This window comes from Mauremys mutica, chromosome 9 (assembly GCF_020497125.1).
Source record: "Mauremys mutica isolate MM-2020 ecotype Southern chromosome 9, ASM2049712v1, whole genome shotgun sequence".
NCBI classification, from domain to species: domain Eukaryota; kingdom Metazoa; phylum Chordata; order Testudines; family Geoemydidae; genus Mauremys; species Mauremys mutica.
Genome location: NC_059080.1, coordinates 23,036,912 through 23,055,179, shown reverse-complemented (window position 1 = coordinate 23,055,179; position 18,268 = coordinate 23,036,912). Strand labels below are relative to the sequence as shown.

Below are 18,268 nucleotides of genomic sequence, written 5' to 3'. Positions count from 1 at the left end.
TTCAGTCCTTGGGCTCTCCGTTGAATCTGCCAAGATTGCCAATTGCAGTGGTAGACTCTGTGTTGTGGACACCTGTCCATTAGGAGCTTTACTGAGATCACCAGCTCATTTCACATAGGCCAGTGAAAAGCTGTTGAAAGGCAATGACTTTGGCTCACTCCTAACCTGTGTTAGAGTCAAACAGGCGATTTAGTGGTTGTAGGCATGAAAGACCTCATAAAATGAAATATGCTATGAATTTTTGAACAAAAATTAATACTTTTTGTGTGTGGAGAATAGAAAAACCTGGCAGAGTAGAAAAATTGAGAGATCCTCTTAAACAATTTCCTTTTACAAGTCCTGTACTCGACTGAGACCCAGAAGTCTTATTTGCGTGTGTTTAATCTTGAGAGCACATATTAAACTGTTTGCAACTATAGATAGGAGTCAGTTTCATCAGTTCCTTAATTCTTGTAAATTACCTCACCGGAGACACTGTTGCTTGATCAGAGATTGCAAGGTAAATTTTCATTTGTATTTTGTTGCAGATAATAATAATCTTTATGAGCAAAGGAACTGTATTTGTTTTATTCTCTGTGTATTTTGCATACACCTAGCTTGTGTTCTCATTTGATCATTTTAAATGTTATTGAGAAGCACTATTGTCTGTGGTGAAGGAATAAACACTACACTAAGCAGTTCAGAATAATCAATTGTCTTGATTTAAGATTACTTTTTGAGAGACAAACATAATATACTGGATGTGCCTACCATTCAAATAGTAGGCAAAGCCCCTGGGACACAAATCCAAAAGTGGTTGTAAAAGTTAGGAATCAGTCTTGAATAAATTAATAAATCAAAAGTATTAAATTATTTTAGTTTGTTCATTTTCTCCATAAAATAAACTGTCACCCCAAAGTATATATAGTAGTAATTAGGTCTTCTTTCTCCTAAGTTTAAAGGCTCTATATCCCATTACCCAGTCTGTGCAATTGCTCCTGATTGTGATTGTAACTTAATACAAACAAATGTAATATCCAATTTTCTAGATTCAGGACCCAGGGAGCTCAATTAACTGTCAGTTCAGTGGCTTAGCTCCCTGTCACAATTGGCTGGACGCTGGATATGTCTGTCTTTGCAGAGTTTCTTTGGGAAGATGCTCTTGCTTTCTGAGAGCAGCTGCCCCTTTTATAATGACAATTCTCAGCCCAGGCATGCCTGAAAGGAGGAGAGATGGACTGCAGTGCATGGCTCTGGGCTGCATTCTTTCGCCGGCACACACACAACAGGGACTTGAGCTCAGAGCGGAAGCTCTCATTGAGCCAGCAGTAAATGAAGGGGTTGTAGCAGGTGCTGCTCATGGCAAACCAGTGGAAAGCAAAGTACAGAGCATTGTTGCTGTGGATGGCCCTGCTGGAGATGAGCACCAGGTAGCAGTTCAGTGGGAACCAGCAGACAGCAAAAACCACCACCACCACCATTAACATCTTCAGTGTCATCTTCTTCTTCCTCTGATGGGCAAAGTATTGCTCCATAGTGACGTCTCCAATGGCATTCCTCAGCCAGAGCTTCTTGGCTACCATTGTGTACGTGATGGAGATCACAAGCAAGGGCAGGACATACAAGAGTACAAAAGTAGTCAAGTCCAGGTACTTCCAGAAGAGATCAGCAGGAGGAGGGAAGCTGGGGAGACAGACCATTCGTATAGTTCTGTTCCTGGAGCACAAAAGGAGAAAACCCGTTAATTCCACAATCATAAGCATGTAGTACAAAGGGGATAGGACCCTTATAAAATAAGATAAGATAGCTGGGCACATATGGTAAACAGATAGAGGATTTCATTCAGACACATGGATTAGTGCATCTTTAAGTGAACAATTTCAACTCAAATTTGGACCAAAATGTAGATTTTTATTTACTTTTTAAAAAAACTTTTATTAAAGCTTCACGGAAAAACAAAAACCCTATTCCAATTTACATCTGCCAATTCTAATGGAAATAGTTAAAATGAACCTCCCTCTGCAGTGTCTGCTGCACTGAGAAAATGAAGATGGAACTGACTAATAAAGATAAAAGTGACTCCTTTGATTTTCATTGATCATTGGAGAGAAACTCAAAGTGGAAACATGCTGCTTGAACTAAACGTTTTTCCAGTTGCCAATTTTCAGCTAATTTTTACTAACAGAAAAAAATAACCATGTGTGTTTATAATTTATGGCTGTTAAATTGAGGCAGCGCCTTAAAAAAAAAACTACCCCTGTTTATACATCTTACCCAATATCAAATCTTGCTAGATTCTGGTAGATGGCATGGGGCAGAGAGAAGCAGCTGGCCATAACCCAGATTATAATGATGCAAATTCCTCCTTTAGCAATTGACATCCGGGGTTTCAAAGGGTGCATTATAACCTAAGGAGGACAAATAGTTCAGAGCATGTTAAATCTTCTCATAGCAGGCTTTAAAAAGACTCCATTTGAACCCTTCTGAATTGATAACAACAGGACTAACTGTTCAAAAACATAGATTAACTCTGGAATGTGATGTATCGCATCAGCAGCCGGACACTTCCCTCCCACCCCCATTGCTGAATTTAGCAGCAGCTAGCAAACATGTTCACAAAGACAACAAAGTCAGCACCAATTACTATGGGAACAGATCAGGCTTTAGCTGTGAGTGATGGTAATGTAACTTGGTCATGTAACAATGATGCCCACATTGGCATTCAGTTGATGGGAAAGAGATTTTTGCGGATTTGATGACTGTGGGGACCAATTTTAGTGTCTGGCCCATTGAAGCCTACCTCATTTACTGGTAGGCCCCAGACTGTGTTGGCGATGGTGTGGCACAAATGTGTGTGTGTGTGTGTGTGTGTGTGTGTGTGTGTGTGTGTGTGTGTGTGTGTGTGTGTGTGTGAGCTGCTTTATTTTCCACCCTCCTGCTCGTTGCTTTTGCTGCTGAAGGAAGCTCACAAGAATCATGGTCTAAAAGTCACCCTGACTGCTACTCTTTCAAATGCTATTATAGCTTTGCATTGTGTAGAGACCTGGAAAGCAAAACTGACGCAAGCCTTCCACCGCTGAGGCGGCCTGATCTTGTGGACTGAGTGCAGGGTTGTAAATAATCCCAGCTTTGACAATGATTCCATCTGGGCACTAGAGCAAGTCGCTTCACGTCTCTGGGCCTCATTTTTCCCCATCTGTGAAGCAGGGATGATGATACTTACTTCACAGGGCTTTGGAGAAGGATATTTAGGGTGTACAGTGCCTAGAAATGTAAAGTTCTCTCTAAATACAAATTACTGGAACAGCTTGCAACGTGGAGAAACACATTGGGTGCCACCCACAAACACAGCTTCAGAGACCAGCCGTGATGACCTTTGAGCAACACAATCCATAGATGATTATGTTGACCACTGACAATGAAAAACGCCTATTTAAATCATCCCAACCGTCTCTTTGCTAATGAAGGTTTCTTCCCTCCACTATTTTCTTGAGTGCTTTTTCCAATTATCAAAGTCCCAAGTGATAATAGGGCTCCCATCACTTCTTTTGAGCATCTGCTCCACACTCTGATACATCCCAGGATTAGAAAATAAATTCATTTCAGGAAATGACTTTTCCTTGCTCAGTTGCATCCCCTTACTCCTAGATATGTCCCATTGGACTTTTGTTAAACAATTTCACTCCTGAGCTATTTAAATCCTGCCAATATTAGAGGAAGTTATCATGTTCTCCCTTAGTTAAAATAATATTTATGAATTGCTAGCAAAGCTCAGCAGTCAGACTAAGGCTCTGGTTCTTATTTCCCCAACCATTTGCAATCTTTGATCATGCAATATGTAAAATATAGTATTTCTAAACACCTTTCTTGTGAAATGCAATGCTTTGCCCTTGAGTGTTATAGTGCTGGAACTTCTGGTGACCGAATGGGGAAATTTATTAAACATTAGCAGTTTAAAAAAAAAAAACCATTTTCCAGCAGTTGCTTTCATTTTCTCACAGCAGCTGGCATACACAACTGACAATCTGAGCACTTAGTGGGGTTCGTCATTCTTTTGGAACTTTGTCTAACTGTAACATTTGTCGAGTGAAATTTCTTGTCAGTAATAGCTGTTAATATTAATTCCAACTGTGCTAGAAACAATGGCAACCCACACCTGAGTGCACTCTTATGCAATTTTATATCCTAGTGCACAATAGTTAGGGTCAGAAACAATAATCTGGATCCAGTCAAATGCTAAATTATATTATCATCCATGGAAAGGAGTAGGTATGAACTCATGTTATCTTATGCAACAAAACTGTAGAGGTTTTTTTTTCCTTTCACTATTTGCAGGGAACAATTTTGTAGGGGAAAATATGGGTCCAACTTCAGCTGAATATACAGGAAAATTCTATGCATCTGATAAAGTGGGCTGTAGCCCAGGAAAGCTTATGCTCAAATAAATGTTAGTCGCTAAGGTGCCACAAGTACTCCTGTTCTTTTTTTTCTTTGTACAGGAAAATGGTACAGTCCTGCATGTTGCCAACTCCACGCACCCAAAAATCATGAGTTGGGCCACAAAACGTCATGAGTGGCTTAAAGACCATGCAATTTTTAAATTTTTTTTTTAATTATTTGTATTTGCTTTCTGGGTTTTCATCCTTCAGGTCACCCTCGGGTCATGTTTTCAAGCTTTTCTCCACAACCTTAATGCCTAGAACTTTTTTTTTTTTTTTAAGATAAAAGCTGAGGTGCTCATGAAATCACAGGGCACAAGGTGCTGGGCTTTAACAGGTTGAATATTGATTGTTTTCTCTAAAGTATCCCTACATTTGCTAGAGTTTAAATTCAGGGTTATGTGATGCATACCTGGTGTCGATCCAGTGCAATGGCTGCAAGGGTAAGCACAGAAACATGGACAGAACAGTACTGGACAAACCGGCTTATGTGACACATCAGCTTTCCGAAGACCCAGGTACTGCTTACGAATCGCACCTGAAGAACAAACAATATTTGAACACACAGGCCATGCCAAATGTAGATTAAAACAATAGGCATCATCGGTAAAATCAGATGGTGGATGCAAAATGAGGATACTAAAACTTGCCTTCCAGGGTTATTGTGAGAATTAAATAGTTAATATATTTATAAAGTGATGTTGATGTACCATACCCATTTTTGCAGAAAGGTAAGCTGAGGGCACAAGGGGATCAGAAGGAGAGTGCAGAAGTAGCAAACAAACAAATCTGTCACAGTCCTAGGGGCAGGAGTGTGTGTGTGTGTGTGACGTGCTGTTGATACATGTGTGAAGTCACTGGAGTTATACTATTGTAATCAAGAAGAGAACTGGGCCCTCTGAGTTGAGAAACCAGATAACACTATAACACTGATTGCCTTCCTCATGGATTTTAACATTGCACTTCTTATTGTGGATTATTTTATGCAGCATGTGGATGCTATGTCTAATCACACTGACGTCAGTGGATGTTTTGAAAATGATCTCCTCGTGGCATCACAAACTGTCATGGAAAGTAGTGCATGAAGCCTCCTATTATTCCTAAACAATGAGGTTTTGTTTGTTGGTGTTTGAGCAACAGCTGTGCCATTCACACTATAACAATCCTACGCTGCCTGGCGCAAAGTCAATATAAGGATTTGGGGGGGGGAGGGTAATTGTAATTATTACTTGTTTCCAGCAATGCTCCAAATGTGCCAGGTGCTGTACAAACATGAAAGAAGGCACCATTCTTCCCCTACAGAGTTTACATTTTCATCCTAGTTGTCTTACTTTTTTTAAAGTTCAGACTGAACACGGGGGAAGTTTTTTTGATGGTGAGATTACTAGACTGGAAAGTCTCTCAGGGGAAATGGGGGAAGCTTTATTATCGGGGATATTTAAAGAAGACTAGACAAAGCCTTCCAGAATATACAGTAGGGAAAATTATGTATTAGCCTGCAGTGGACTAGATAGGGTGACCAGACGTCCCGATTTTATCGGGACTGTCCCGATATTTGCTTGTTTGTCCCGCGTCCCGACCAATGTTAGGTCGGGACACTGGACAAACAAGCAAAGGCTCCGGAGCCCAGAAGGGCTCGCGCCCTCCCCTGCCCTGACTCTGCCCCCTCATTCCCCCATTGGCTCCCTCCCCAAATCCCCGCCTCTTGCCAAGCATGCCATGCCCAAGAGACGCAGGGGAGTGCGGGGCCGGGGTGAGTGTGAGTCTGGCCTGGCCCTGAGCAGGCAGGACTCGGTACCTGAAGGGAGAGTAGGGGGGCGGCCCGCGGGGCCAGGCGGCGGCTGTTCTCCCCACCTGGGCAGCAGGACTCGGGAGCAGCCGCTGCTGCAGCTCCCACTGCCACGGGGGGAGGAAGCGGCCAAGCACGTGGCGCTCAGCGGCTGCGGCTTTGGCGCCCGGGCCAGAACCCCCCGAGCCCGGGCCTGCTGCAGGGACCCAGCAGCGCGCACGCTGCGCCCAGCCCCTGGCCAGTCGCGTCTGGGCTGGCTGCCCGGCTGGTGCAATCCCGCAGCGGAGGCAGCGGCAGCCCAGCCCCATTCGTTCTCCTGCGGGACCCAAGCGGGATGGGGGGGCTGGGGCCTGCTGCCCCCACTCCAGGGCCGCCCGCGGGATTGCACCAGCTGGGCAGCCAGCCTAGACGCGACTGGCCAGGGGCTGGGTGCGCGCTGGGTCCCCGCAGCAGGCCCGGGCTCGGGGGGTTAATGGGTGCTAGAGCTGCAGCCGCCAAACTTGGCCAGCGGCCGCTTCCTCCCCCCGTGGCTGTGGGAGCTGCAGCAGCGGCTGCTCCCAAGTCCCGCTGCCCAGGTGGGGAGAACAACCGCCGCCTGCCCCTGCAGGCCGCCCCCTACTCTCCCTCCAGGTACCACGCCCAAGTCCTGCCTGCTTGGGGCCAGGCCAGACTCACACTCACCCCGGCCCCGTGCTCCCCTGAGTCTCCCGGGCCTCCCTCCAGCGCTTGCGGAGGGAGGAGGAATCGGGGGTGGGGGGTTTTTTTTTTTGCTCTGCCGCCATTTTTTCCCCCTCTGTCCCTGTCCCCCCCCCCCCCCATGTCCCGATATTTGACCTGGGTGATCTGGTCACCCTAGGACTAGATGGGACTTTAACTCTTCCCTCTCATTCTATTCTTTTCTTTCCAGGTCTCATTATGAAGACAAAGGCAATCTAATCCCAGAGCTAATAAATCCAATCACCCAAACCCAGGAGTTCAGGGGTCATATTCCCCCAGCATGGGAAGCCTACACAGTCTGTGTGAAGTGGCCCCGACTCAGCACACTTTGAAATCAACCTGTTTCTTAGGGACCTTAACAAGGACAGACACTGCTTATTCAGTTTCCACAGAAAACTGGGTGTACTTCACACTGCAAAGCCTTCCCCTCTTCTTCATCCTCAGATGAACAATAGGAGTAAGACACCTGTGTCTCCCCCTGAATCCTGCAAGAAAGTCAGGTTCACACTCCACAGCTTTATCCACTCCGCTTGGGGTGCATGGACTGCCAAGCCCTGCTCACTCCAGCAGGAAAGAGAGAGAGAGAGACTGAGTGTGTGGCAGGACGAGGTGGACAGATTCCTGCATGGCCCGGGGAGAGGGACGAGGTGGAGGAGCTAACCATGGTCCCTACTTGAGCAGGCAACGCAGGGATATTTATTTTTATTCCTTGGAAATACAGAAGGTGAGGGAGAGCGGAAAGAAAAAGAAAGCGGTCTCTGTTCAGGCATTGATTGCATATCCCCCATCCCCGCCACAGACACACAATCACAAACACAATGAATCCACACACCCCTCCCAGAGCCCTGACACACAATCTCTCTCTCTCTCACACACACACACACGCGCGCATTTTGCAAACCTGACAGTAAAGGATGCGGGGCAGGACTAGGACTCGCTTTCCAAGTGAACTCTCGGAAGTTACCCCCTGGCTATAGAGCTCTCTGTGGCGCTCTCCCGTCGCAGCGCTGCTGCCTGCTCGGGCCGGCCCATAGCACGCGGAGCGGGCAGCGTGTTCCCGGGAAGGGGCCGGCGGGGCGGCAGGGGGCAGCGGCCAAGGCAGAGCGCTGCTCCCCCAGGCCGTGAGACCCGGGCAGCTGGTGCGGGCGCCGCGCCGCTTACCAGGGTGAACGGCGTGTTCAGGAGGGTGATCATGATGTCCGCCATGGCCAGGTTGACGATGAAGAGGCTGGTCGCCGAGTGCATCCTCTTGTTCTTGATCACCACGTGGCAGACCAGGATATTGCCGAAGAGCGAGATGCCGATGATCACCGAATAGGCCACGATGAGCAGCGCCTTCACCGTCCGGCTCTGGGACTCCCCTTCGTACCGGGTGCCCCTGTCAAAGTCCCCCAGGTCGTCCAGGTCCAAGTCGCCGTGGAAGAAGGAGGATCGGTTGGGGAAGCCGTAGAGGGCGGAGAAGAAGTCGGAGCCATTGCGGGCCTGTGCCCGGCGGTAGGGTTTGGCGATGTACTGCAAGGGGAACCACACGTGGCTGCTCATGGCTTCGAAGCAGCGGCGAAGTTCCCGCGGAGTGGGAGCGGTTCTCCTCCGCTAGGCAGGGCAGCTCGGCGGTGGGAGCCGGGGGGAGAGCCCGGCTTGCATGCTGGGGCTCGTTTAACCGCGGCAAGCCAGGCCAGCTCTCAGTCACTTGGGCTCCGGGCTTCTGCCTCCAGCTTGGCCGCTTCGCTCCTTTGGGGGCTTTGCTGCTGCTTCCCCGCCACCCGGCCCGGCAGCTTGCTCCCTTGCCTTGTCACCGCGTCCCAATGCCGGTCACATCTCCGTCTCCCAAACTGCTTCTTGGTGCAGTGTCCGCCCTGGAGCAGGACACGCCCCCCACCTGGTCCGATCCCAGGGGCCAGTACAGCCCTTCCCGCTGCTCTCAGTCCCTGCCAGCATCGCTCCGCTCCGCGCTGGAGGCGGCGGGCAGTGACTGGGGCTGAGCGGGCCCCGCTTTTCCTGTTATATGCAGCCGGCTGGATGACATGCTGCACGTGCGAGAGCCAATGGGGTCTCTCTCTCTCTCCCTCCCGACTTGCCACTGAGGTGGGTTTTACAGCCCCAGAGACGGCCGGGGAGGAGCGTGACAAGTGTAGAGTTGCAGACTGGCTGCAGGGGGTGTTTTTAATCCCCCCCCCCGGCCAACACACACACACAGCCCCGCCCTCGCTACGCACCGCTGCGGGAGGGGAAGCTGCTCGCCTGGCTAAGCCCCGTCCTTTCGCAGAGCCAGAGAAGCGCTCTGGCTCCGGGCAGCCTCCAGGTTAATACCTGGGCCCCCTCGGGACTGCCCCTGTGTCTGCCGAGCACGGAGTAACGGGGCCGACCGCAGATAGGGGGAAACTCCTGATTTGTCTTTATTCTCTCCCGGGAAAGAAACAAAAACCGACCCCCATCCAGCCCTGGACACAGGATGCCTTTCCCCCAAGCATTGGGCCGGTTTGGGGCTAAGTTAGTGTGACCAGATGTCCCAATTTTATAGGGACAGTCCTGATATTTGAGGCTTTTTCTTATATAGGCTCCTATTACCCTTCACCCCCTGTCCTGATTTTTCACACTTGCTGTCTGGTCACCCTAGGCTAAGTGCACATGCCAAGATGGCCCTAGCCATAGAGACTATTCTGGCTGTGGAGTTGGTTATGTAGGCATGTCAGTTTAGGTTTGTAACCTCCCAGTTCCTCCTCTTCTCTTCCCCAGCCTACTCCCCAAGCACACAGGTTAGGCAGGCAGGTGCAGTTTCATTTCCCCAGGGACTAACTCTGTGCTGCTCTCTGTGGATACTGCTTCTCAAAAGCCCCTGCCCCAAATGGCAAGGGGGGTATAGTTGTATTTTTTATTATATTTTCATTGATATTATGGTAGAGCCTAGAGGCCCCAGCAAAGGGTCAGGCCCCTCTGCTAGAGACCCTACACACAGTAATTAAGGAGAAAAGCCCCCACCCCCAAAGAGTTTACAGTCCAGGCCTATGATGAGAGATACAGCAAACAAGCAGGGGAGAGGACGAGGTAGCAGTAAATCCGTCATGTTGAGTAAAACAGACAGTAGTCACAGCACGCCCCCTGCCTAGCTGTCCTCGAGTGCTTTGTAGGCATCCCAGCAAAGAGGAGTTTTTAGAAGGGATCTGAAGGAGGGTAGGGGACAGATTTCATGAGATGCTTCTCCGAAGCATTAAAGAGCAGCATGAAAGTGATTGTGAGGAAAAAGGACTAATAGGTGATGAAAGCTGGCTGGCATGGTTGGCAGAGCGGAGGTGGAAGCTGACACGTATTGGAGTTTATAGGTAAGATGAAGTTGAACTGTGAAGATTATTAAAGTACCATAGCTTGTTTCTGATGTGGTGGAGAAAGGGATCCAGGGTGAGGCATGAAAAGGTGTGGTGAGTGATGTAGTCAGAGTGATGAACCAAGATGATCTTACCAGCAACATTGTAAATGGACTTGAAGTGGACAAGCTTGTATTTGTTAAGGCCAGAAGAGATGGCATGTATCGAAACACAAGAAGGTTTTAGTTTTAGTTGTGTGGACTGAGAGCCGAGACAGATTATTAGAGAGGTTGTGTAGGAAGAAGTGGCAAGATTTAGACATGGTCTGGATGTTTGGGTCTAGAGCGACAGCCGACTCAAAGATAACACCTAGATTATGGATGGAATAACAAGGAAAATGGTGATATTGGCCACTGTGACTGAGCAAGGCAGGATTGATTTGAGGGGAAAGATTAAGAGTTCACTTTTGTTCATGAAGACCCAGGAGCGCCGCCAGCTTTTTTGCCGCCCTAGGTGGTGGAAGGTCCCACCCCCGAAATGCTGCCCCCAACAGAGGTGGCAGAAGGTCCCGCCCCTGAAATGCTGCCCCCGACAGAGGCGGCAGAAGGTCCGGCCTCCGTGGTCGCCGCTCCCCAGATGTTAGTGCCCTACTAATGGGTTGCGCCGGCCCTGTGAAGACCTTAAGGTGACAGCAGGACATTTATGAGGAGATGTTCAAAAGGTAGGCCAAGATTTTAGTTTGGACAGATGGAAAGAGGTCTGGAGAAGAGAGGCAGATCTGGGAATAATAAGCATAAAGATGATAGTCAAAGGGGTGTTTTTGAATAGGCTCCTCAGATGATAGTCTGGAAAGGGGAGAAGGAGCCAGGCCAAGGATGAATGCTTGTGGGCTCCCTTAGGAAGGCTGGAGAGGGGATGAGGAGGACCCACTAAATGAAACACTAAAAGAGCAATTAGAGAGAGGGAGGAGAATCTGGAAAGACAGCATTACAAACACCAAGAGGACTGTATTTCAAGAAGAGATTTGCACTGGTGGTGAAGGAGAAGAGCTGGTGTCACATGGGGAATTCAGTGAGGAGGGAGAAAGCAGGTTCAGGGAGGGGAAGACAAGGAGGTGGAACTTTATCTGTACAACGTTCTGAATTGCACAGCTCCCTTCCTTGCTATCAGAGAAGCTCTTCAGTTTTGATCCCTTGATTGGAAAGTTCCTTTGTGTTAACAGGGACCTGTGATGTGGAGAGGAGGAGTAGACCAACTAAAAAGATCCTGATTCTTATTTGCCAGACAGTGATTCTACAAAGGGCCAGAGTACAGAGCAATATACAATTTGGAACTGAACAATACTGTTAATATTTTTGTTTTCCTTTGAGACTGGAAGGTTTCTCTGTGTCAGCCAACATGAGTGGGGGTATGAGTGCATGCCCGCACAGCTACCCCGCAGGAGCAGAAACCGAACATCTCCCCACTGCCTGAGCACCAAGACAGGAAGAGACATTGGTCCCTGCGAGAGCTGTAGCAGCAGTGTGGAGCTTAGGAAAGGTGGAAGAAGGCTGACCTTGAGATTCCCACCATTCCTGGAGTAGCAGGAGTAGCAATGGGCTAAACTGAACCTCCTCTTTCTCCCACTCCTGTGCTAGGCTAGGCTCCAGCCAATCCATAAGCCAGGAACTGGTCATATGACTTCCAGACCAGTTATATAAGCCCCACAGGTGGAACAAACACTAGCTCAGTCTGCTCAATGTCACTCCAAGGCTTGGAACTCTGTCCTGCCTGATGGCGGCAACAGGCTCCCCAGGCCTTAGCCTGCTCCAGCCCTACTCTTGCAGCTGCCCTGCTCCTAGTCCTGCTCCAGCCTTGCTCCACCCACACTCTTTACTCCTAATTCCAGCTCTGACTGCTAGGCCTGACCATCTCCATCCCAGTTTCTGACACTAGTCCTTGGACTCAGCAAGCAGCAGATGAGAGAGAGAGGTCTTTAATATCCCTCAGCCCCAGGCACTCTAGTTTCCACTTGGTGATATTGGAACACACTGTAGGAGTGACTTAAGAATGAGGACAGGAGGCTCTGGGGGTAGGGACAGGTGGCATGATAGAGATGTTGTATTCTGACTCATGGCTAGAAAGGGTTAAACAGCTTGCAGGCTGAATGACCCAAAGCCCACCTTTAAAGTCATGTTAGAAAGGTATGCAAATGATAATTATGGCCACTCATGCTAAATGGGCTAGAACTTTGAAATTCAAACCTATATTGTTAGAAGTAATACTCGTTGTGTGTATCTTAGATGCTACATAAAAAGACAGTTCCTGTCTGTCACTATAACTATTGATTCAGAGATCAAAAGGGAATATTAACATTTGGATGAATCTTGGGTAAAATAATGTCATTGTCTATATGTCTCTTTGAAGTTTGTAATAGACTGCCTAATGGATAAATTGCCCTGTGTTAATTTGTATAACTAATTACTGATAATGTTTAGAAAGCAAAAGGTTACATCAAAAGCCTGTTGTTTAACCAGGACTGTGTGGTCAAGTGGATGCTAGAACACTGTATAAAAAGATCCTTGGGTCCTGTTTCTGACATCTCCCATCTGCTTAGGCTTCATCAGGGGAAGTTTGAGTCACAAGACTGAGGTCCCAGTTATGCTGGTACGCCCTGAATATGAGATAGTCCAATGAACTGTTTCTGAAAGAACTCTTTGCAACTACAAAGCTCACCATCTCTGCTATGAATCTGAACCTCAATGAATTGAACTCGTCTGTATATATATTGACCTTTTAACCATACTCGCTCTCTCTCTTTTGTTTTTTAATACATTTTAGTTTAGTTAATAAGAATTGGCTGTAGTGTGTATTTGGGTAAGATCTGAAACATTAATTAACCTGGGAGGTAATGTGTCTGATCCTTTGGGATTGGTAGATGAAATAAGATTTACGGAAATTTTCATCATATTTGATGTGGGTACATGGATGGAGGGCTGAGGCTGGATCACTTTAAGGGAACTGTGTTGTTTGGACTTCTGAGTAACCAGTGAGGTAATAAAGAAGCTGTTTTAGGCTGGCTTGGTAAATCTAAGTATCGGAGTATCCACTAGCTGTATGGGGATTGTCTGTCCCATTCTTTGCAGTTCACCCTAATTGAGTGACCACAGCTGGTCCCCACTAAGACCTCACAAGTCTTATGGGGAGAAAGTAGTCGTGTGTGGGAATGAATAAAACAAAAATGAAAATCTATAAAAATGGAGCCGAGGTGCTAAAGCAACAGTGCATGGCTGGGGCACAAACTCTGTGTTAACGGGGAGACATCTTTTGAAAAAGCAGTGGATGGAATATTTAGGACTTGATTCCCTTTTCATTCACACGTGTCTGCGTCACACTGATATAATTCCATTGATCTCCTGATTTACACTGGGGTAAAACCACTCTCTTGGATTGATATTACATAGTGCTGAATCAGCACACTAGAAACCTGAACAACCATGTGACTTCTCCTTTCCTCCCTCCATCCCCATTTCCCTCCCTTTGTTTGCTGCCAGCCACTGCTGCTTCATGACTATCTAACTTGTAAGGTCTTCTGAGAGGCCTAGCACAATGGGATCCCTGATCTTGAGTCACACCCCAAGCAATAATACTTCAAAGGACACCAATCAAATCAAAACAACCCAAGAAAGGTCTGGAAAAAGAATGTCATTGCTTCAGATCAATGATAAGCTTGAATGGATGCACTGCTGGAAGGTGCTCAGATACTACAGTGATGAGCAGGGCAAAAAACTATGAGAAAGAAATTCCCTGCAAAGGAATTGTTTTCGTCCTCAAAGGAAGTTTAGTGCCAGGCAGTTTAAGTGGGTAATTGTCATCTATTCTATCTTTCTACCTACCTACCTAAAGTATTTCTAAAATACCAGCATTATCACTGTGGAATCTAAAAGCTGAAGAGAATTACAAAGCAGAAGAATCCAGAACAAAAGTTGTTTTCTCTCCCCTTTCCCCTGTGTTAGAGGGGTGTGTGAAGTTAGATAACAAAGGAATTATTTTCCACTGGAATTACTGTTGTCCCTGTGCCATTATTTATATGCGACACCTGCCAGGAGTACCATCACTTAAATATGATCCATTTGCTCTCAGGTACTCACTATAAAAATTATTTTAGAGATCAGAATCTAATCCATGGAAAAACAGCCATTTCTCCACCATCCACCAAAATCAAGAGTGAAAAGGATGTGGATTACTGAGGAAGGTGGATTACTTTTGACTGAGTCAAAAGACAAATTATTCTAATCTATTTGCATGCACATTTCATTCACTGAAAGGTACAGTAACAAAAAGGCTCTGGACAAACTGAGTGGCAGACTGGGCCTCACACTGTACATACAATCCTGAGAGTGCTTGGGTGAAGTTGGGGATGGATCATACATCCACAGGGAGGTGGTTTTCCTGCTGACTAGAATAAAATTGTGTCTGTCTTGCTGGGATGCTTCATTTTGAAGTTGTTAGGTGCTGATGTGATCTGATAACACACAGATATTATCTGTTATCTAAATTAAATAAGCTTTCTCAGTAGCAGAAGTAACATTGTTATGGGGGGAGGAGAAACCTGTGTTTAAAGATGAGGGGGGGCAGATCCTTACTGGTGTAAATCAGCATAACTCGATTGATATCAATGGAGCTATGCCTGTTTATGCCTGCTGAGGAGCTGGCCCAGAATGTGAACCAGTAAAAGAGACTCGTTTTAACTGATATTTTTTTCTTATGTTTCTAATGGTCTCAATCCTGAGTTCACTGACACCGGTGTAAGACAGGAATAAGTCCACGGAATCAATGGAAATATACCAATGTGAGATCACAATCAGGCCCCATGTTAGTAATGATCCCTCTGGGAGAGGGAGATGGTGGCAGCTTTTCTGTAGGTGTCTTCTTCAAGCAGAACTATTCATTCACTCAATGGTTTCTGATAGCTTGATAGCAGAGAGCTGTCCTCTGGCCACACTGGTTTCCCTGCCTCTTCTCCTCAATTCCCCAGAAACAACTGCAAAGTACCTATTGTTTCTTTGCATAAAGGTATGTAAACTTGAGCTACTCCTAATTACTGCAGCTGTTAAACACTAAATGACTAATCTTTTTAGGGTCTCCAAGAAGGGAAGAATAATTTAGAAAATAACAAGTTGCTGTATATGAGACTCCCATCCCCAGTGGGTATCATCTGATCTTAGAAGCCTTTTTACAGTGGAGTGGAAGGCTCTGAGGACTGGTTCAATACAACATGGAGATCTTTATATGTGAGACATTCATTTCACATGTGATCCGGGGTCAGTAGTGGCCAAAAGTCTGCTACTTGGTACCTTGTTTAGAAGCTAAAATCTAGGTCTCTTAAACCATAAGGTCGTTGGGGCTTAGACCAGGGGTCTCAAACATGCGGCCCGTGGGCCGCATGCGGCCCGCAGAGCTCTTCCCTGCGGCCCGCGGAGCTCCCCCACCAGGGCCAGCTCTAGAGTGGGGAGCCCAGAGCCTTTTAACTCCCAGCCGCGGCTGGGAATCAGAAGGCTCCGAGCTGCCCGCCGCGGCAGGGAGCCCAGAGCCTTTTAACTCCCAGCCGCGGCTGGGAATCAGAGGGCTCCGAGCTGCCCGCCGCGGCGGGGAGCCCAGAGCCTTTTAACTCCCAGCCGCGGCTGGGAATCAGAGGGCTCCGAGCTGCCCGCCACGGCGGGGAGCCCAGAGCCTTTTAACTCCCAGCCGCGGCTGGGAATCAGAAGGCTCCGAGCTGCCCGCCGCGGCGGGGAGCCCAGAGCCTTTTAACTCCCAGCCGCGGCTGGGAATCAGAAGGCTCCGAGCTGCCCGCCGCGGCGGGGAGCCCAGAGCCTTTTAACTCCCAGCCGCGGCTGGGAATCAGAAGGCTCCGAGCTGCCCGCCGCGGCAGGGAGCCCAGAGCCTTTTAAATCCCAGCCGCGGCCGGGAATCAGAGGGGGCTCCGAGCTGCCCGCCGGGGCAGGGAGCCCAGAGCCTTTTAACTCCCAGCCGCGGCTAGGATTTGCTGGGGCGGGGGGCGGCGCTCTGGCGGTTGCGGGTCGGCGGCTCCGGTGGACCTCCCGCAGGCATGCCTGAGGGAGGTCCACCGGGGCCATCTGCCGCCCTCCCCAGGATGCCGCCCCAAGCGGGTGCTTGGCCCACTGGTGCCTAGAGCCCGCCCTGTCCCCCACTTACTGCCTGTCTTCGCCAAACTCCCCTCACCCCGCCCCCCTCCCCGAGTTATTTTCTGTGCCTAAGCTCCCCGTGCGCTGCTCCCCAATGTTTGGGGCCGGGTCTCTCCCCTGGCCCCACCTGCTGCCCCCACGCGCCTCCCCCCAGTGTCTCCCGGCCCCCACTTGCTGCCCCCTCACCGCCCGGGAGCCTGCCCGGGAGCTCAGGCTGACTCCACTCCTCCGCTATGCCGGCTTCCGGCATCACCTGCTGCCGCAGGGTCCTAGCGCCCCCCTGCACTAGGGCCAGGGCAGGCTGCCCTTCCCCTGCCCTTCTGCCCTAGTCCTGAGACTCTCCAATGCTCCGAGCCTCTCCAATGCCTCAAACCCCTCACCCTCAGCCCCACAGCCCTCACCCCTGCACCCCCTCCTATCCCCAAACTCCGTCCCAAAGCCTGCACCCCCACCCCCTGCCGCAGCCTGGAGCCTGCACCGAGCACAGAGCCTGCACTCCAGACCCCCTCCCCCACCCCCACCCAAACTCCCTCCCAGAGCCTTAGGCAGTAAATCTAAGTGCGTGTTTTGTCCTTTGAGTGAGGTGCATTACTGAGTGTATATATTTATTAAAACTGTAGATTCTACATTAAAGTGTCAACCAACACTGTCACAATGACATAACCAAAATTAGTACAAAATTTGACAAAACGTCAAAATTAGCACTGACGTTTCACATTACAGTTAAAGAAGTTAATAAAAAAGTTAATAAATTGACTTTTAATAGCATACTATATTTTAATACTATACTACTATATTACTCTTCTTTTTTTTTCTGCCTACCTCCAGGCGCTTCCTGCCGCCAAGCCGCCAAACAGCTGTTGGTGGCGCTTAGCACTTTCCAGGAGGGAGGGGGGAGGAGCGGGGAGCCGCGCACTTAGGGGAGGAGGTGGAGAAGAGACAGGGCAGGGGCGGGGCCTCATGGAAGGGGTGGATTGGGGGTGGGGCCAGGGGCAGCAAGGGGGCGTGTCAGTGATGCGGCCCTCGGGCCAATGCACTAGTCCTCATGCGGCCCTCGGGGTCATTTGAGTTTGAGACCCCTGGCTTAGACCATCTTTTCAGTCTATGTACGTACAACACATGGGGCCCTGATCCCTGATTTGGGCCCTCTAAGCACTTCCGCGGTCTAAACAGAAAATAATAGTATTGGTAATAGGAAGATGCTTATGTTACAAACTACATCACAAACATAATTGGCTACCCTAGAGCCTGGCAGCCTCAGAACTCAGCCACAGCCAAGGGCTTCCTGGCCAATGGGGATTCCAGTCTTATCACAATAAGACTCTCCAGGTCAGAGGTGAAGTGAATGTTCCTGAAGTGCCATAGGGAAGTTTGCACTGCCATTGCTCATACTGTGGACCTGCTCTATGGAAAGATACTGGGCTTCAGTCTTTAGTTCCTTCAAGGAATTTTTGTCATACATGTGCATTTACCTATATTTTCTATCAATCATAGTTCATTATTGGGAAAATTTAGCAAGATGGCACTTAGGCATGCATGCACAACACAAACCGTTTTAAGAAGTGCTTTATAACAAAGATGTGTACGTTGCTCAGCATACTGTGCAGTTCTGAATTACTCTATCAAAGGACCAAGCACATTAGCAGCAAACTGTTGTTCTGCAACAATCATCCAATTATAAAAATTCCAAATGGCTCACTAATGGTCTCTCAATTTACATCAAGTATCATAACCGAACAGTGGTGCTGCCTGTCCTCTATACACAGCGGCACAGAGCAAATATAAGTACATTTGTTGGTACTGCACACAGGCATGAAAGTCCCCATATAGATTGTTCAATATCACCAAGATTTACTT

At 48.3% G+C, this 18,268-nt stretch overlaps 1 protein-coding gene across 1 annotated transcript; it reads right to left on the bottom strand.

Annotated features, from left to right (window-relative positions):
* Positions 1-1,070: 1,070 nt before the first annotated feature.
* On the bottom strand, positions 1,071-8,582 carry LOC123377729 (probable G-protein coupled receptor 83). The gene is made up of 4 exons (XM_045030958.1): positions 8,086-8,582; positions 4,831-4,956; positions 2,254-2,387; positions 1,071-1,695 (listed from the first exon to the last, which is right to left on the bottom strand). The coding sequence occupies exons 1-4, from the start codon at positions 8,464-8,466 to the stop codon at positions 1,071-1,073; spliced, it is 1,266 nt and encodes a 421-aa protein (XP_044886893.1). The 5' UTR covers positions 8,467-8,582.
* Between the last annotated feature and the right edge of the window lie 9,686 nt (positions 8,583-18,268).

Bases quoted from the DNA above. Each gene is read 5' to 3' on its own strand.
- LOC123377729 (XM_045030958.1), bottom strand. From the start codon at position 8,466: ATGAGCAGCCACGTGTGGTTCCCCTTGCAGTACATCGCCAAACCCTAC. The intron at 2,388-4,830 runs GTATGCATCACA...TGTCCTCCTTAG, and splicing joins TTGCACTGGATCGACACCAG to GTTATAATGCACCCTTTGAA. The intron at 1,696-2,253 runs GTAAGATGTATA...TTTGTGCTCCAG, and splicing joins CTAGCAAGATTTGATATTGG to GAACAGAACTATACGAATGG.